Source organism: Artemia sp. Qi Xiang Cuo, chromosome 9 (assembly GCF_049724085.1).
Source record: "Artemia sp. Qi Xiang Cuo chromosome 9, ASM4972408v1, whole genome shotgun sequence".
Classification (NCBI taxonomy): Eukaryota; Metazoa; Arthropoda; class Branchiopoda; order Anostraca; family Artemiidae; genus Artemia; species Artemia sp. Qi Xiang Cuo.
In genome coordinates, this window is record NC_142802.1 from 30,032,631 (window position 1) to 30,051,321 (window position 18,691).

The 18,691-nt window shown below is 36.6% G+C and overlaps 1 protein-coding gene across 2 annotated transcripts in view; it reads right to left on the reverse strand.

The window, feature by feature from the left end:
• The window catches only part of LOC148948546 (aryl hydrocarbon receptor nuclear translocator homolog), a 207,094-nt gene that overhangs the window by 161,772 nt on the left and 26,631 nt on the right, over positions 1-18,691 (reverse strand). For both annotated transcript variants that reach the window (XM_089094455.1, XM_089094454.1), the window contains exon 2: positions 13,271-13,316. In XM_089094455.1, the coding sequence (XP_088950581.1) occupies positions 13,271-13,316 (46 nt within the window). The remainder of the gene's footprint in view (positions 1-13,270; positions 13,317-18,691) is intronic.

Genomic DNA, 18,691 nt, shown 5'->3' on the forward strand with positions numbered 1-18,691 from the left:
TGTTAGTTTCTTCGTTAAGCTATAAATTTGTACATTAGGGGGGGGGGGGTAAGCTTAACGGGTCTGCATGCAAAATGTATTTGGTACAATTATTCTGCATTTTAGATAGATAGACAAATAAGTGTATTTTAAAGCCAAATATGCGGCCATGAACACAGTAAAATAACATAAATGAATAAAATTAATGGGAGGGGGTGTTTAACCCCCCCAAAAATGCCCCCCTTCGGAAAGTAGCCCCCGCGGAAAATACCCCCTCCTTGGAAAATACCCTCCCCCCTGTGGAAAATAAGCTTTCTAAATTTGAAACTTTTATTTGAGTTTTTTTTATAGTTTTATTGAGTTTTTTTTTTTTAGTTGAAGTCAAAAAATAATTCTTTATATGTATATGGCCACTAAAAAATTACAGAACAATAGCGAGTTATCTGTAAATTTTGTTAACTATAAAAAAAAAAAAAAAAAAGTTTCATTTTATTGTTTTTTGAACAAACATCAGTGCCAACCCAGAAGCATTACGGTTTCTGCCAAAGTGAAATTTATGCAACCTGGGAATAAACGATCCGAATCGTTGGGTCAAGCATGTCGGCCCAACACTAGGATATTTGCATCTGTTAGGAAGCGACCATTTCAAATGAAAGATAATGTAGGTCACTAGTATTGCTGCAATCAGGATGTAATACACTCACTGGGATATTTCATAGCTCCATCGGGAATCCCTCCTCTCGACCCCCCCACCATAAAAAATATCTCTTGAAAACGTCTGTATACTTCCCTATAATCAATACTATATGTAAACAATGGGCAAAGTTCATAACTTGCAGCCCTTCCCCCAGGAACTGTGGGGGATTAAGTCATCCTCAAAGACATATATATTAAATTTTCGACTATGCAGAACAAAATGGATATCTCAAAATTTTGATTGGGTGACTGCGGGAAAAAAAGATTAGCGTATGAGGGGGCCAAGGTGCCCTCCAATTTTTTTTTGATCCCTTAGAAAGGGCACTAGAACTTTTAATTTCCGTTCAAATGAGCCCGCTCAATCTGATGGTGTTATTTTCATTAAAATTATGTGACTTCAAGAGGGTCTTTCCCTTTTTTCCGAAAGTCTGACACATTTTCTCAGGCTCGTAGCTTTTGATGGGTAAGACTAAACTTAATGAAACTAATATATTTGGATTGAGTATTATAAGCCAATTCTTTTCATGTTTCTATTGGTATCACAATTGCATTTTTTAGAGTTTTGGTTATTATTGAGCCAAGTCGCACAGTTTCATGAAATGTAATTTGACAAATAGAAAAGGTTTTTCAACTAAAGTAAGGAGCAAGTTTAAAACTTAAAACAAATATAAATCACTCTGTATATAAGGGGGACTACCCCCTTTTCGACACCTTGCTCATTAAAAAAGTTTTTTAGCGCTTTGAAAAATATTTGTTTTTCCAATTGAAAATTTTTATAAAAAAAAAAAAAATGGAAAAAAGCAAAAATTAACAGTAACGAGTAGCCTAAGGAGATAAAGAGGAGACAGCCCCCTTCATACAAACAATAATCTGTTCAAATAGGTTTCAAATCTCTTCCTTGCTTTCAGTTGAAAAGCTTTTTTTTATTAAATTCGGTCCCTTAAATCCCTGGTCAATTGCTTTTAAAATGTGTAAATCAACAATTGTACGTTGATTAGTACCGTTTTAAGCTTAAATTTACAATTTCAATTTTGGATAAAATTTGAATATACTTGAAAAATTGGCGATGAATAGTAATTTTGGTGAAAAGTCCTTGTTAATATTGTTATTAAAGAATTTTGGTTGGAAGAATAAGGGGTCATTTTTAAAGAATTGGAACAAAATTCGAACTTTAACGTAAAGAGCGAGGTATTGATTAGGGGGCGAACCCCCTAATATGGGTTTTAAAAATATATGAATATAGAAGTTCGTTACGTAAGTTAATTCGTAGTCATCCTCAGCCCCGCCGTGAAATTTCTGTGGGGTGACAAACAGGCCTACTGCTAGGATTTTAGTTTTCAGCAATTTTCAATGGTAATATTTTTCTTTTTCATTTATATGAAGTACTTCAATGTATTTCAAAAAAATATATGTAATGTTTTTATCAAAATAAAATCCTATTGTAGAGGTTGTGATGGCTTCAGTTATGACTAGATGAAATAAAATGCGTACTCTTTTTCTCTCTCTCCCCCTCCCCACTTTCTCCTCTCAAGTTTTCTTATTTGCATGGTTATTAAGAGCTTTTGAATTTGTAGTTTGCAGGTGCTTTTCTAAAACGAAATTCTATTTAACAGGCTTTTTAGTTTTCAGTTTGTCCTTATTCGTTGTAGGCTTTATTTTCTTAGTGCGTGTCTTGCTAGTTATGGTGGTGAGCCTTCCCTTGTACTTTTGATTTGGAAGTTATGACAGATAATGCGTATTTTGTTAAATAATACGTATATACTTTGCAAAACAAACGAAATCAAAAGTACTTTCAGTGTCGCCCCAACGCGGCGGGGAAGTGGCAACAGGGTGATGTTAGATATGACTATTATGAAAAAAAAAAAAATAATCAAAGTAAGGATTAGTTTCAGATATAAGAATTCTGGACCCAAAGTTCTTATTTCTATAATATTTCCAAATGAGTTTCCACCAGTTAACAATATTGTAATTTTATTAATATCTAACTCCACTCTGGCTAAGCACGCTGGATCTATTTATCTGTAAACTCAAAGCTATAAAAAGAGCTGACGCATTTGTAGTAGTCTTAACGTAAGTGTTTGGGGATATGATGGGCGTGGAGGGGGTTGTTGTTGCCCTCCAGTCCCTTTTGACTATTTGAAACGGCACTAAACCTTTCAATTTCCAGGGCAACTAGGCCCCCTCCCACGTCACTTGTTCCCAAAATCATCCAATCAAAATTTTGAGATAGCTTGTTTCTTCAGCATAGTTGAAAGGCCTGATATCTATGTCTTTGGAGATAAAATGACCCCCTACAGCCCCTGGGGAAAGGTTCTTAAGTTATAAAAATCGCCCTTTCTGCTGGGAGAATTTTAAATAGTTTCCAGGAGATGAAATTTTAAGAAGAAATTTTACGCTGGGTGAATTTGCAAGAATTCATATACGAAATGTCTTTATATGTCTTGCTTTCTTTTTGCCGATTTAATTTTACGCGTGGGGATGTTAAGGGTAATTGTCCGGGGTAAATCTTCCCCAGGATTGAATTGTCCAGAGGATATTTATGGGGAGGCGTATTTTTCGCGGGGGGGGGGGGGGTTAAAAACACACACACACACACACACACCCCCATTCATTATATTCATTTATGTCATTTTACTGTGTTCATGGCCGTATATTTGGCTTTAAAATACACTTATTTGTCTATCTATCTAATATGCAGAATAATTGTACCAAACACATTTTGCATGCAGAACCGTTATGCTTACCCCCCCCCCCCTAATGTGCAGATCTATAGCGCAAATTTAGTTATAAAGTAACGAAGAAACTAACAACAAAAACCGGTGTGTTCTCGAATTTTACACAGCATAAACTTGAGTGAGTGGCGCATAATACAAAAGTACCAAAATGCCATCCCCCTACGGAAATTAAAAAAAAAATCAAATAAAATTCTCAAATTTGGAAAGCCTTATTTTCCACGGGTGTTTTTTCTTGGGGGGGAGTATTTTCCGCGGGAGGGGAAGGGTATTTTACGGGGGGTATTTTCCGGGGGTGTTTTCCGCGGGGCGTATTGGCCGGGAGGGGGGGGAGGTATTCGCCTAGAACCATACTCTCCAAGCTTTCATCGAAGTAAATCCAAATCATGAGATTTCCTTTGTAGCCTATACTCATTTATGTTTTGGGCTTAGAAAATCGTCTTGTTTTTAACAAGACATCATGATTGTAGGGTGACTGCAACCTAGCAAATAGTGAATGACGGTTCATAGTAGCGAGATATTTGATTAGAAAAAGGAAGTTCAGAGTATTTCGAAAAGGGCCCGAAAACTCCTCGAAAATGACGCCAGATAAAAAAAAAATAAGATCAACATCAGAATCCAAATTGCTAAAATTCGGGCAACAGAAATTTATAGTAACATATCTTGAAAATTTCGAGAAAATATTATCTTACCGTGGTAGCAATCCAGTTTTTATCCAGGTATTTGGGTTTAACCTACATGTTTGATAAGATAAAGTTCCATATAAGCTGGTTTTGAGCTCATTCCTCCCATGGCTAAGGTAGACATAGCCCCTCCTTTTCTTGTTTTTTGTCCGCTGCTTCAGACTCTTTGTTACATTTTCTTCTAATAATAGCCAAATTATCCAGAAACATAACCTAATTATTCTTGGGGAACGGTGCTTGGCAGTACCAAGTGGCAGTATCAGCCGTGGATCAAGGGATTGCCGATTGCCCCCTAACTTGGGTGCAGCTTGTTCTTATATTTAAATGAATATATTGAACAAAAAACCAGGCAGCTACCCCCCCCCCCATAGAAATCCCGGATCTGCTTCACAGTATTACCAAAAATTGTATCATTGAACCAGGGGGGGGGGTACCAAACTAAACTTTTTATGACCTTTATGCTCTCAGGATCCCATTTGATATTTAAAGAGCACTTCAGAAGAATCATTTTAATCGCACTGATGAAAAAGCTTCGGAATTATACCTCAATTGGCAATATGACATTTTACCACCCCAGGTGGTTATTCCTGGGTCGGGATGTACACCCCCTACCTGTTGAAGAATTAAGATTTATTTTTGATTTAATCAATGTTACATCTACCAATGGGCTTACAAAGTTTGTTTTGGATAAATTCCTCTGTTAATTTCTAATATTGTTTCCTTATATATTCCAAATACGTAACATTTATAGAATTACTATTTGAAATTAATTCTTTAGAGGTAACTCAGTCATCTAGACATGTGTGTCGACTGTCCATTCATTACAAGAGAACAGTATTGATAACAACACTATAAACTTGACACGGGAGAAGCGCATCCAGGATTTTTGTTCAGGGGGGGGGGGGGTACTAATTTTTTTAAGGGGGGGGGGTTACACAAAAAACCTCAGAAAAACATACAAAATTTGTTTATATCCATTTTTGTTATGTTTTTACGAGTCAAACAAACATTTCGGGGGGGGGGGTTCAAACCGGGTAGCCCCCCTGGATACGGTCTTGTGACACGGCCAATTCAAGACACTAAATGTAGCTCAGGCCAACTTTAAAAGGAATCTCATCAGGCATCTCAACCTGGTCTACTTAATAAAGGAAACTCAAACTCAACAACTCAACACAGGTAGCTGAACCCAGGATAGCTTAGAGTATCAAAATTGAACTCAGTAAACTCAGCACACAAAACTTCAACTGAGGTAACCAAGCCTAAACAACTCAATACAGTCAACACAACATAGAAGACTTAAACTAATCAACTCAACAAATAAGCGCAACCTAAACCAGGACAACTCATCACGGGCATCAAAATTAAATCCTAACCTGAGCCCAGTTAGTTCGATACAGGACACTCGACACACCGAAAACTCAACACATTGAACTTTAACGGCAAAACCTTACATAAATACATTCCAACTCAAAATTAAACACAGGACCCTACAATCAATCAACCCCACAAAACAGGCAACTCAGTGTAGACCCTTCAATCGAATAAACTCGAAATGACGTACACAGCTCAGCACACAAACCTCAAACATAGGCAACTAAACGCATCCACCTCAGCGTAAGAAGCTCATCAGGCACAATTCAAGACAGAAACCTAAATATAACGGCAAATCAGCATAGAACTGTCGACACAAGAAGCTCAAAACACCAAGAAACCAATGCATTCTATTTGACAGAGTTAGTTCAACAGAAAGTAACTAAAAAACGACAACTTAAAAATGCAACTAATCATTGTATGAGTGAGTTGCCTTCCATTTCTGGAAACTATCCTCATAGAAAAAAAAATCAGAAATAAAATATAAAAATAAAAACACTCAGTACCACTTTTATCAATGAAAATTAAACAGCTATACTAAAACTTGAAACAAACAGTAATTATTAAGTATATGAGGGGGGTTGCCCCCTCCTAAGCACCTCGCTCTTCGAGCTATAGTTTTTCGGCACTTTAAAAAGAAAGTGCCGAACGACCCTTGTATTTCAGAAGTCGTTTTTAAAGAATTGGGACACAATTTTAAATTTAGTGTAAAGAGCGATGTGTTGAGAAGGGGGCAACCCCCCCCATATACATAATAATTTCTGTCCGTTTTAAGTTTTAATGTTGCTCCTTACTTTCAGTTGAAAAAAACTTGTTTTTTATTTCGATCGTTTTTTAAATAGCGCCATAATACCTGGCTCCACCTCCACGGATAAATCCCCCTCCCATAGAAATATCATCTGGACAATTCAATCCTGTCCTGTGAATCCTGTGAACTTGTCCTCACACCCCCATCCTAAAAATGTATGCATACTTCCGAATAACAAATAAAGCAATGAGCAAATTTTATAACTTAAATACTTTTTCCTCGGAGCCTTAGGGGGTCAGTTTATCTCCAAAGACATAATTAATGGGCCTTTCAATTATGCTGAACAAAAAAGCTATCTCAAAATTTTGACCGGACGATTTTGGGGGAAAAAGTGGCGTGGGAGGGGGCCTAGCTACCCTTCAATGTTTTGGTCACTTAAAAAGGGCACTAGAACCTTTGATTTTCGTTAAAATGGGCCCTCTCCCAACGTTCTACGCCCACTGGGTCAAAACGATCACCCCTGGGAAAAAAAACAAACAAATAAACACGCATCTGTGATTTTTCTTCTGGCAAAAATTACAAAATTCCACATTTTTGCAGATATGAGCTTCAAACCTCTATAGTAGGGTTCTTTGATACGCTGAATCTGATGGTGTGATTTTCATTAACACTCTATGACTTCAAGGAGATCTTCACACCCCCCCTTTCGAAAATCAAACAAATTTTCTCAGGCTCGTAGCCTTAGCTGGGTAACACTCAACTTAATGAGACTTATATATTAAGAATCAGCATAATAATCCGATTCATTTGATATATCTATTAGTATCAAAATTCCACTTTTTAGGGTTTTGGTTGACTACTGAACTGGGTCGCTCCTTACTTACAGTTCGTTACCACGAACTGTTTGGTTACCCATCGAAATACAAACAGAGATCATTGAAATATTGATCGTATTTTCTGCGTTACCAAAAGTATTGTATTGATAAAACATTACAGTTTCACCAAATGTAATTAAACAAATAGAAAAGTTTTTCTCCTAAAGTAAGGAGCAAGTTCAAAACTTAAAACAAATTTAAATTACTCTATATATAAAGGGGTCTCCCCCTTCTCAACACATTGCTCATTATACAAAAGTTTTTAGTGCTTTTAAAAATATTTTTTTTTCAATTGCAAATTTTTTTTTAAACTTGGAAAAAAGCCAAACTTCACAGTAAAGAGTAAGGAGCTAAGAAAGAGACATCCCTCTTCATACAAAGAATAATCTGTCCAAATAGGTTTCAAATCTGTTCCTTGCTTTCAGCTGAAAAGCTCTTTTTTATTTAATTTCTGATTGTTTTCCAAATCATACCCAGGCCTAACCAAGATACGATTTGAGGTACCGATCCCTTAAATCCCTGGTTAACAGCTTTTAAAATGTGCAAATAAAATCAATAATTGTACGTTGATTAGTACCGTCCTACGTTTAAATTTTCAATTTTAATTTTGGACAAAATTTGAATATACTTAAAAATTGGCGAGGAATAGTAATGTTGGTGAAAAGTGCTTGTTAATGTTAGCCTACTATTAAAGAATTTTGGTTGGATTAAAAGGAGTATTATTGTTTTAATGGATGGAAATTCTGTGAGACTTTGGATCTTCTACATAACTGAGGCCATCACAACCTCTACAATAAGATTTTCCTATTGATAAATTTATTACATACAGATTTAAATACACTGAAGTACTTCATATACATAGAAAAAGAAAATATTACCGTTTAAAATTGCTAAAAATTAAGTTCCTATCAGTATTTGCCACCCCAGAGAAATTTCATGGCGGGGCTGATAATAACCTGCCTTGCCTTTTCCACCTCTATGCTGATGGATATGGGAATATAACCTATTAGCTGTATAGAGAAACATTTTGATTAATTCCTATCCTCCCTTACCTCTTTCATCATTTATCTGAAGCCTCATGAAGAGTGAGCAGTTTGTCCATTAAAATGTACTTTTGTAGGAATCTACCCTACCCCCACCGAAACAATGACTCACCCCATCCTTAAAACTGATACACAATTACAGATCACCAAACGTAGCCTAATTTCGTTACAAATAAAGCGAATCAACTTGGTTGAATCCAGTACCCCCACCGTGTGGCATTACTTCTTTTGCAACTGGGAAGCCTAAAATATAATTATTGATACTTTTAAATCAATTAGCTTTTCAGGATTTTTATTGATTGCAAATTCGGCCTCTTTGGAGTAAAGTCGTAGTTTGGTGCCCTAAACCACCTAAACTGTCACCCAACCACCACTGTTATTTTGGCGTCTGACCCCCCTGGGAAATTTTCTGCCGGCGCCCTTGTAAAAAAAAAGTAAAATTTAAAACAAACAGTAATCGTTACAAATGGGTGGGATTGCAACCCACTAATCTCCTCCCTCTGACAATTCATTAATACCTCCTGAAAATAAGATGTATTTTTGACCTTGTTCCATTTTTACTATGACATCCAAACAACAACAAAAGAAAAGAAAAAATCTAGCCATTCTTCCAGAAGATAAAATGTTTTTTCGACAGACAGGACAATCTTTGAGGCTATAATTAAGTTTTACTATCATAAAACTACTTCCATCGTATTTTCTTCCTTCTAAATCGATTTCAGTCAAATGTACAGAAAATTGATAACTTAAAACCTTCAAAACAATCAATTTACTACCTAGTTGTCAACAAAGCGCGAATTACAATCTTGTATTAAAAATGGTTTGAGTAGGACGGCAGCCGACACTATTTGTAGTAATTTCTTTTCGTTTTTGTTCATTCATTGTAATTTCTGTTGTTTCAGCTTTAATTTCTTCCTTTACGGTGCCTTTACTACTTAAAAGTTTGACTTCTTATTTGACGTACATTTTTAGACGACCCAGGGTTTAATATCGTTCCATACTTTTCGCTGAAAAAAACCTTTTTTTAATCTTTAAGAGGCTTTTCCCATGAATATCTACCTTAGGTCGGCCCTAGGATGGATGGGTGATAGACTCTATCAACAAGTGAAATGACATCACTTTTATACAATTCTGAAAAAGGCTTATGCCAGCTTTGCCTCTCACTCAGACTATCTGTCTTGGCTTTTTCTCCAATTAGCCATGACTTATATTTTCCACCACAGTCCACCAACTTGATTTGAATTCAAAAACAAATAAAGAAAAAAGGTTTCCTTACAAAACCTATTTTCATATGATTCTTCTTTTTTGCCTTTTTCAAGTATGCCCAACTCACTTCAAAGAGAACCCCTGCCTTCACGCTTTTTTGAGCATTTTATTCGCGATGTTTCGATCCTTATTAGGATTTTCGGCAAACATACTAGTGTCATTTAGTAATAACGTTACAATAAATTGAGCACAATACAAAAACCGACCAGAGAATAAAAATACATTACAACACCCATAAATACAATATTATAGCTTTTTGAAGAAGATATGAAGCCAAGACTCCCGAAAAAGTATTTCTACTGATAGATAAATTTCATCTACACAGTTAAACTCGTAATAATTTACGAATAGAAGTTATGTGTTCATTAATGAACCCTGCAGTTTTTATTTCTGCGCCGAACATAAAAATTAGCACGAGCTGTGTTATAAACACATTTAGAAAACGATATTCATTTTAAAATGTGTCATTAGAATATTATTGTTGTAAAATGAGAAAATATAAAGACAAAACGAAAAACAAATATTCAGATGTGACCCATGAAAATGTAGAGCAACCTACAATACAAAAGTACCCGCTTAGACAAGCGTCTTGATAGAAGTGAAAGGAACATACGAAACAAGTTACAATTTAGTAGGGATTCCCTTTTACTGTCACCTGCAATCGTTATAATATGAAAATCAGACTTAATACTTTTTTCTACCTCAAGTTCAAAAAATCCTGACTTGATTTTTTGAGAATTCCCATTGACAATCAAACAGTTTGTGGTAACGAACTGTAGGTAAGGAGTGACCCGGCTTAATAGTAACCGAAACTCTAAAAAACGGATTTTTGATACCAATAGATACATCAAAAGAATCAGATTTTAATGCTGATTTCAAATATATAAATTTCATCAAGTTTAGTCTTACCTATCAAAAGTTACGCGCCTAAGAAAATCTGCCTGATTTTCGAAAAAAAGGGGAAACATCCCTTAGAAGTTATAGAACCATAATGAAAGTCACACCATCAGATTCAGCGTATCAAAGAACCCTACTATAGAAGTTTCAAGCTCATATCTGCACAAATGTGGAATTTTGTATTTTTTGCCAGAAGAAAGATGCGTGTTTATTTGTTTTTTTTTTTTTTTCTAAGGGATGATCGTATCGACCCAGTGGTCCTAGAATATAGTGGGAGGGCTCATTTGAACAGAAATTAAAAGTTCTAGTGCCATTTTTAAGTGACCAAGAAAAAAATGGAAGGGCAACTAGAGCCTCTCCCACGCTCATTTTTTTCCCAAAGTCACCTGGTCAAAATTTTGAGATAGCCATCTTGTTCAGCATGGTCGAAAATATACTAACTATGTCTATTAGGATAACTTAATCCACCAAATCCCCCGGGGGGAGGGCTGAAAGTTATGAACTTTACCCAATGCTTACATATAGTATTGGTTATTGGGAAGTATACAGACGTGTTCAGGGGGGATTTTTTTCTGATAGTGGGGGGGGGTCGGGTGTTATGTGGGAAAATCTTTCCATGAAGGAAGCTTTCATGGGGGAAGGGACATTGCTATGAAGGGGGCGCCGGATTTCCCAGCATTATTTCAAAAACTATCAGAAATTAAATAAAAAGTTTTTCAACTGAAAGTAAGGAGCAACATCAAAACTTAAAACGAACAGAAATTATTACGTATATGATTGGGTTCGCCCCCTAGTCAATACCTCGCTCTTTAATCCAAAGATTTTTTAGTACTTTCATAAGAGCTATTTATTCTAATTAACGGCCTTTGTGATTAAGGGGTCATTTTTAAATAATTGGAACAAAATTCGAACTTTAGCGTAAAGAGCGAGGTATAAAAATATATGAAAATAGAAGTTCGTTATGTATGTTAATTCGTAAGTTACGTATATTTATTACCAATAAAAACGTTAGTAAATAAAATTAAACAGCTTTCAAGAAAGCCATTTAACCAAATAAAAGTAAAATTAATATACAAATTTTGTTTTAATTATTCATGTACGATTAGCCAAAATCAAAACCTGCGTTAATGCATAAACGTTCAAAAATTAAATAAAAAACAAGTTTTTTTAACTGAAAGTAAAGAGCGAAATTATAACTTAAAACGAACAGAAATTATTCCGTATATGAAAGTGGCTGTTCCCTCCTCAACGTCTCACTCTTTATGCTAAAGTTTGACTCTTTCTCAGAACTCTATTTTTTTTAACAATAAAAACTTTAGCGTAAAGAGCGAGACGTTGAGGAGGGGACGGAAGATCAAGTAATTCGACTTTATTCTACGTGGAAAAACAAAACGGCAAACAACAAAGGGAAGCCCTAGAAAACTTTTTTTGCAAGCTGCAAGACCGTTTTTCCAGCGTATCTGAACCTGAATTTATACCCAACCACTTTAAAACTAATCCCGATGAATCGAATATTTTCAATCCGTTTAACTGCATTTTTCTGTTTTTATGAAACTTGTGAAGATTTCAATCTTTCCTATGTCTTTTTTATCATTCTGAAAAAAATGATGAGAAATTGGAGCTTTAATATCAGAATTGCTTTTACTCTATCTTGGAGACTAAACCCAAATGGAGACTAGACCCAAATGGAGACTAAACCCAAATTCTATGAAAACAACTGATCATCATCAATGACGTCGAAAGCCAAAAAGCTAGGCCGGTGTAACAGGACGATTGTTGGACTAGCCAAGTAGAAGTAAAAGAGTATTCATCAACAAATAGCTACTAAAGCAAATTCGATTTTTAAAAGGATAACTTCTGAAAATACGTCACAGACGGAAGCGAATGAGCACCAAGCACACATTTTACAACGGAATTACAAGAATTACAAGAAATTTTCGTTAGATATGTAGCAGAACAATACGGTATAGTCAATAACAGTATTGTTTCAAACCAATTACAAACAATTAAAAAATATTGGTGATCAAAAAGAAATTCCGTCTTCGATCTAAATGGTGTACATTTAATAACAGATGAATCTGCACCAAGCATAGCATAGGCTATATTAAATACGTAACCTAACCTAACCCAACGTAGGTACCTTTTATTCCCCCTAAACCCCAAAAAACTAAAGTTTAAATATAGTTCCCGGAGTGAGAAACCCTTTGTTTATACAGCGTCTCATATAAGTACCGGGTAATGCCTATCTGATTTTCGCAATACAATTCTCGTGTGACTACTGGATTCTAGACAAGTACCCAGGAATTTAGTGATATGGTTCTTCTATAGTAAGCTCCAGTGGCGCAATTGGTTAGCGCACGGTACTTATATGACAGTTCTTCCATAGTCATAACCTAATAGCGTAGCTACATTTAGTAAACTCTTGACTAAATAAGCATTTGTTGACATGGTTCTAAATTTAATTTAAGCATGTTCTACTTCCAACTTATACGAATCTCAACCGTCAACTGGGTGACCCCCTTCCCCTGGATTGGCTGCAATTTAATGTTGGGTTGTCCTGATGAGCAAACAGATGTCCAAAATTCTAAAAAAAAATCCGAAATCCTAAAAAAAAATCCATCATCTACCCCTGCTCATTAAGCTAAAATATAGTGGACAAAGGAATTAAATGCACACTAAGCGCCATTTTTAGAGCTACTCCTGATTCAGGCAACTATTTTACAAAATTTCCCGTACAAAAAGCAAAAGCACAGTGTTACGACTAAATTCACCAAAACTCTTAGATCCATTTCTAACTGTGCAAGATGTATCCTTCCTTCTGGAAAAATATATGCCCTAGAATGTGTAGGGCTGCACACAGAATTTCAGTACGAGAAGAGGGATGGTTTTAGCCAGTTAAGGGTTAAACAATGGGAAGTCACGAGAATTTACTTCGGAAATTGTGTGCGATAAAACAAAGTAAGTAGAATGCAAAGCTTACTCGAAAGAGTCATTCCGTCTTTTGGCAGGCTGACGACCACTCTCACCTGAAAACAAAAAGAAAATGAAATGCCTGGTTATAAACGTTGATTATACTGCTTTATTTCTGGCTAGTATAAACTCGAAAATTTAGTTCATACTTGGGATTTAGATGAAACCATAAAAATAAAAAATGGACGTTCAAAACAAACAATTTAAATAAATAATGCTGGAAATGACATGAAGATTAGCTGTAGGGCAGCCAGTAAGAAGAAGGCTTCCTAATGGTACCAATCGTGGTAAATGATTAACGAAGAAAAAATTATGAAGAAATAAAATGGAAAACACCGAACTAGGATATTTTTTCATTTTGCTGCTTCATTTTTTTTTTTTTTTTTTTTTTCAAAGATTCTTTACAGCCAGTGCGGTCTTAGAACCTCTTTAAACCGATTGTGGTTACCAGGCAAAAGGAATTTTCGTCAAGTTCCCGCCAAGAACAAGCATTAAAGCACAATATTTTCAGTTGTATTGAAGAGGGTTATTAACAGCAATTTAAATTATAAATATTAAATTTGTACACAATATTGATCCAACGAGATCTAATATATCCAATGTTATACTACAAGCCTCTGTTTTAAATTGAGCTAATTGTATACTCCTGGGGCTTCACAGATCACGTCATGATTGGAGGTACATTTTCTGAACTTTTCGACAATTCTGATTAGATAAATATCCTGATTTCGTTCCAATACTTTATGAGGCTGCAGGAGAAAAGGGGCAGTTGGCTGCCCTCAGGTCAGTTAGTGAAGGAATTTATTCGAAGAAGTTTTTTTGTTATTATTACAAAAATCTTCAGCCAAACATCACGGGAAAATATTTCTCGATTTAAATCGTCTTGTTGCAGATTAATTGAGATTTACTATCTAGGAGGGCACTAATTTTCATCAACCGTTACTTCCTCTCAAATCTACCCTTTCCAGATGCACTAAAATTTCGTTAAGTTACCACAACTTTCAGAAGATCAATTTGTAATATTCGAAGCACTCCGTTAAGTTGCATAATGAATAACAAAGTCAAACTTAAGCACACAAAGGTCTGCACAAATAAGAATGGGGTTTCCGTCCCATACCCGCCCCCCCCCATTCAAATATTTTTTCTGTTTCAAGAAAAGTAAAATAGACATAACAAAAATCACAATACAATTCATGTTTCCAGGAAAAGAAATTATCGACACAAAAACACATGTGACGATTAACCCTTTCAGACCTGAATCAAGAAGGAGTTGCGTAAAAATTCTGAAAATAGCAGAGTGATCCTGGAGGTTCAACTAGAACATATTTATTTTAAAAAAAAATTATTTCATTCCAAATCCAAACTGTAAATGGTTACCATATGGTCACGTTAGGTATATACAGATACTATTTTAGGTGAAAATTTGTGAAACAGTTGCGATCTGAGTTCAAACACAGTCGAACTTTGCACTTCGAACACATGATTCGACTGGTTCCACCCCTAACGCACTTCTCATAGCGACACCTTCCCTTTTCAGTCGCATCCGGAAAATGCGAGGTCTGGTCGAACCTCATTGATTCCGAAGGCATCCCGTCTCGCGAGGTAGACGTATTGCGCTTCGTCACTAATAAGGATGGCCTTCCAAATCGAGGACTTTGAGATATGCCAGTATGAACCACACACGAGCAATGTCCATTTTGAAGTACAGTAGAGACATATGCTGAACATTGGTCTGCTTACACTGTCGGCGGTGTATGAGCCAGGCGTTGTTCACAGCTATGTCAAAGAAGTAGAACACAATCCTCATATACCATTTCTTCGAGCGAATGTCAGTCCTGTAAAGCTCCAGGAACATGTCAGCAAGATCTACGCCCCCCATTGATTTGTTGTAGTCACGGACGATTCCGTGGTGATCAACTTCGACGTATTTCCGTGTTGTGCCATCCCACCTCTGACACTTATCAATTGGGGTGACTGCACAGTATGACGAAGCCAAATGGACTGGTTTGTTGTCATACCATTTTACTACCGATACTTCTGAATGTCTTTCAAAACGGAAGTCCACTGACCCTCGTCCATTCTTCTTCATGTTGGCGTCGGTATCTAGAACAGCGCCCCTCATTTTGTTGCTGCGTATCGTACCACATGATTCGATGCCACATTTAACCCGAAGCTTGTGAATGAGATCGATGCCAGTATAGAAGCTATCAAAGAACAGCTTGAAGTTCATGAACCTTGGCAGATTTTCTACAAGCCGAAGGACAACGTCAGTACTTTGGCCAAATTCAGAAATTTCAACAGATACTTTTCCTGTATATATCTCTATGTCACACACTAGTCCACTAATGCCGGCTCTCGTGGGAACATTTACACCCCACGAATAGGGCTTGTCCTTCAAGTGCTGTCGAAGTTCTATTATTCATTAGAACAAGATCATCAGTTCGTCAATACTTTGGATCTCTTCAGAGTCTATTTTTTTAAGATTCTCCCTGAATGTGTTATACAGGCTTCTGATCTTGAACAGTTTATCATGAACAGCCTCACCTTTCGGTATCAATAAGGTGTCAACACAAATGTGGAAGAAAGATCTCAAGCTGATGAACCTATCTCTGCTCATGGTATCAGCCACCGGGGAATATCGTATTCCATTCTCCCAGTACATTCTCATAGCCGGAAGTTTGAGAATGCTCATAAGCATTTGAACTCCAAGAAATTTGTGCAGCTCTTCAAGAGAAAGTTTCAGAACAAGATTTTTCTTTCTCATGGCATTCAGGTTCGTTTGGTCCACAATGTTTGAAAGAATGTCTTCTGTGATAAACATCCGGGAGAGATCAAGAGGCGTTTGTACCTCGTCATAGTGTGGCATAGAACCCATCCAGGTAATATCTCGAGGTTCGGGCTCCGTTTTTATCCACTTGTATTGCTTTGCCTCCTTTGCTACCTTCTTTTTGCTACTGGTTTTGCCGTGACCTGAGGAGAATCAGTTGGAGTTACTAGACCGGCCACTGCTTGGGAAGGAGCATTTGTCTTAGCTATTGTAAGGAAAAAGGGTTCAGCAGGTGCAAAAACTGTTGCTGACTGCATTGCAGAAGAAGTTGCCACTGGTGCTGATGATGTGCTTGAAGAACTGTTTGACGCTGCTGTGTCATTCAAGCCCGAGAGAGGCAAATCGAATTGATCCGTGTCATCGCCATTGTCTAACTCGAACCTGCCAAGCATTGATAAAGGGATGTCGTCTGTGTGGTCAATATCCTCTTCATCACTTCTGTCTTCATTGCCATAACAGTTGAGAGAACGTAGAGGTTGAAATTCTTGATCTGGATTTTCCGTTGCCCAGTTTGGGTCGTCGTCGTCGGACGAGATATCGAGATCTGAATCACAATCAGGTATGAATAAAAGCCTTGCTGCTTCTTCTGCAGTCATTTTCTAGGTAGCTCTTCTACTTCTTTCCTTGATCAGTCTCTCTTCCAAGGGCTTAGGACCATGACCTCTTATGGAGTCAGAGCTCGTGCTTGGGCCAGCTGAAATAAAATTCAAGGTAAGTGCATCACTTAATAATAATAATATAATGCAATAAAATAGGCCATTGGCCTCTACACTTGCTTGAGGCATCACACAAAATAGCTCTTTTACCCTTGTTACCAGTAAAAAGGAGGAACAGAAAGAAAATGTGCTGTTCCCGATTATAAAAAGGACTTGCTGCCTCGTTTGCTGTACAAATCTGCCTAGGTGTGGTTTGGCAATGAATGCCTGACGTGACCATTTGGTAACCGATCGTTAGCAACCTTGTTTGGGGCTAAACTACAGCTCAGAATTAGACTAGTGATATCTCATTCGAAAGATCGCATTCTTAGCTACAAAATATATCATAATTAGGCTCTGAACTTACCAGAAACGTCCAGGTCATCGAGTTCAAAATCTGCACCTTTCCTCTTTTTCGACATTTTATGTTTTATCTAAACTTGGACGCTCACTCAACCGCTCGGGTAAAGTCTTGAGGGATAATAAATTCAAACGCGATAGAGCCAAGCAAGCGCTATCTAGTGGAAAAGAAATCACGGTTGTAACGTTGTCGAGTCGAGAGAAAAAAATAGGGGGCGAGGGGTATCCGTATGGTGACCACAGGCATGAAAGGGTTAATTTAGCCTTCCATTTCAACTCTTCTTTTCACTATGTTTTCTTTATTCTAATCCTTTCCTTTCAAATACAAAACAATGGCTATACAAAACTTTCAATTTATGAATCATCTTTAGTGTGAATCAAAGCGCAAGTGACACTGGCCTTTCAGGACTGGGTTGGGAGGGCAACACCCCTTATTTATGGTAATTTTTTTTTAATTTAAATTTATGTTCATCCTAGTTTATGCTCATTTTATTTTTAAGCTCTTCATTCATGTCCGTTATTTATGTCCGTTTTAAGTTTGATAGCTCTTGTAAGCTAATTTGTGTTAATTCTAAGTTTCAAAACCGCTTTGAACTATTTAATTGTACGTATATCGTGTCTAGCTAAAATGAGAATACCAGGTAAAATAGTTTTTAAAAAACACTTTGACAAAACCTTTAGCACTTTCAGTTTCTGAGTCATTTTTTTTCTGTCTGTGTTTCAAGCAGGAAAAGAAACAACTCGTAAGAACTATTATGCAGAGAATGCAGGTGTTTATTATTTTTATTATTATCATTATTACGGTGCATTTACAAAAATTGACGTTAGAAGTACTTCCCAACCAATAAACCTTATTTTTTGAAAACTTTAAACGCCCAGAAATTGAAAAAAAGCATATCGAAGCTTATTACGCGAAAACTGCACGTGGTAGGAAAATCCTGATAAAATTTTCGATTGTAGCGTAAAAACCTTGTATTTGAAGCACAGTACAACTTTCTCCAAGAAAAATGTGTTGCTCAGTGCAATTTATATCAAAAAGGAATTGTTTTGCTTGTTTCTTTTCAGGTTTTAAAGGGATTTAAACGAGGTCGTGAAATAGCTGAACGGTGCATTACACCAAGAAATTAGGGGTCAGAGTTTCACGTTTGGATCCGTATCAAGGGAGAGCCAGATGCAAGCCATTTCAACAAATCAATTTAATCATTGAAGTTAATCATGATTACAGGTAGAGACAAGCAAGACCTTCAAATATTGAATCAACAACTATTTTTATATTATCGTCATTAAAAAGTCCTTTTCCCAGTGGAGAGGACCATACGTTGTTTTTTTTCATTTATGTAAGTTAATTGTATTTATTACCATAGGCACTGAGATAATTCCAAACCCGTTAAAGGAGGGGGCATACCTCGAGACTGGTCTGAAGTAGCCCCTCCCAGGAAACGTGAATAATGGTGGCCTACAAATACACTCTTCGCGTCTAGTGACACAAAGTCATCTGAAGGGAACATGTGTGTACTCATGGCCGACGGGTTAAACCTTCTTGTATTTA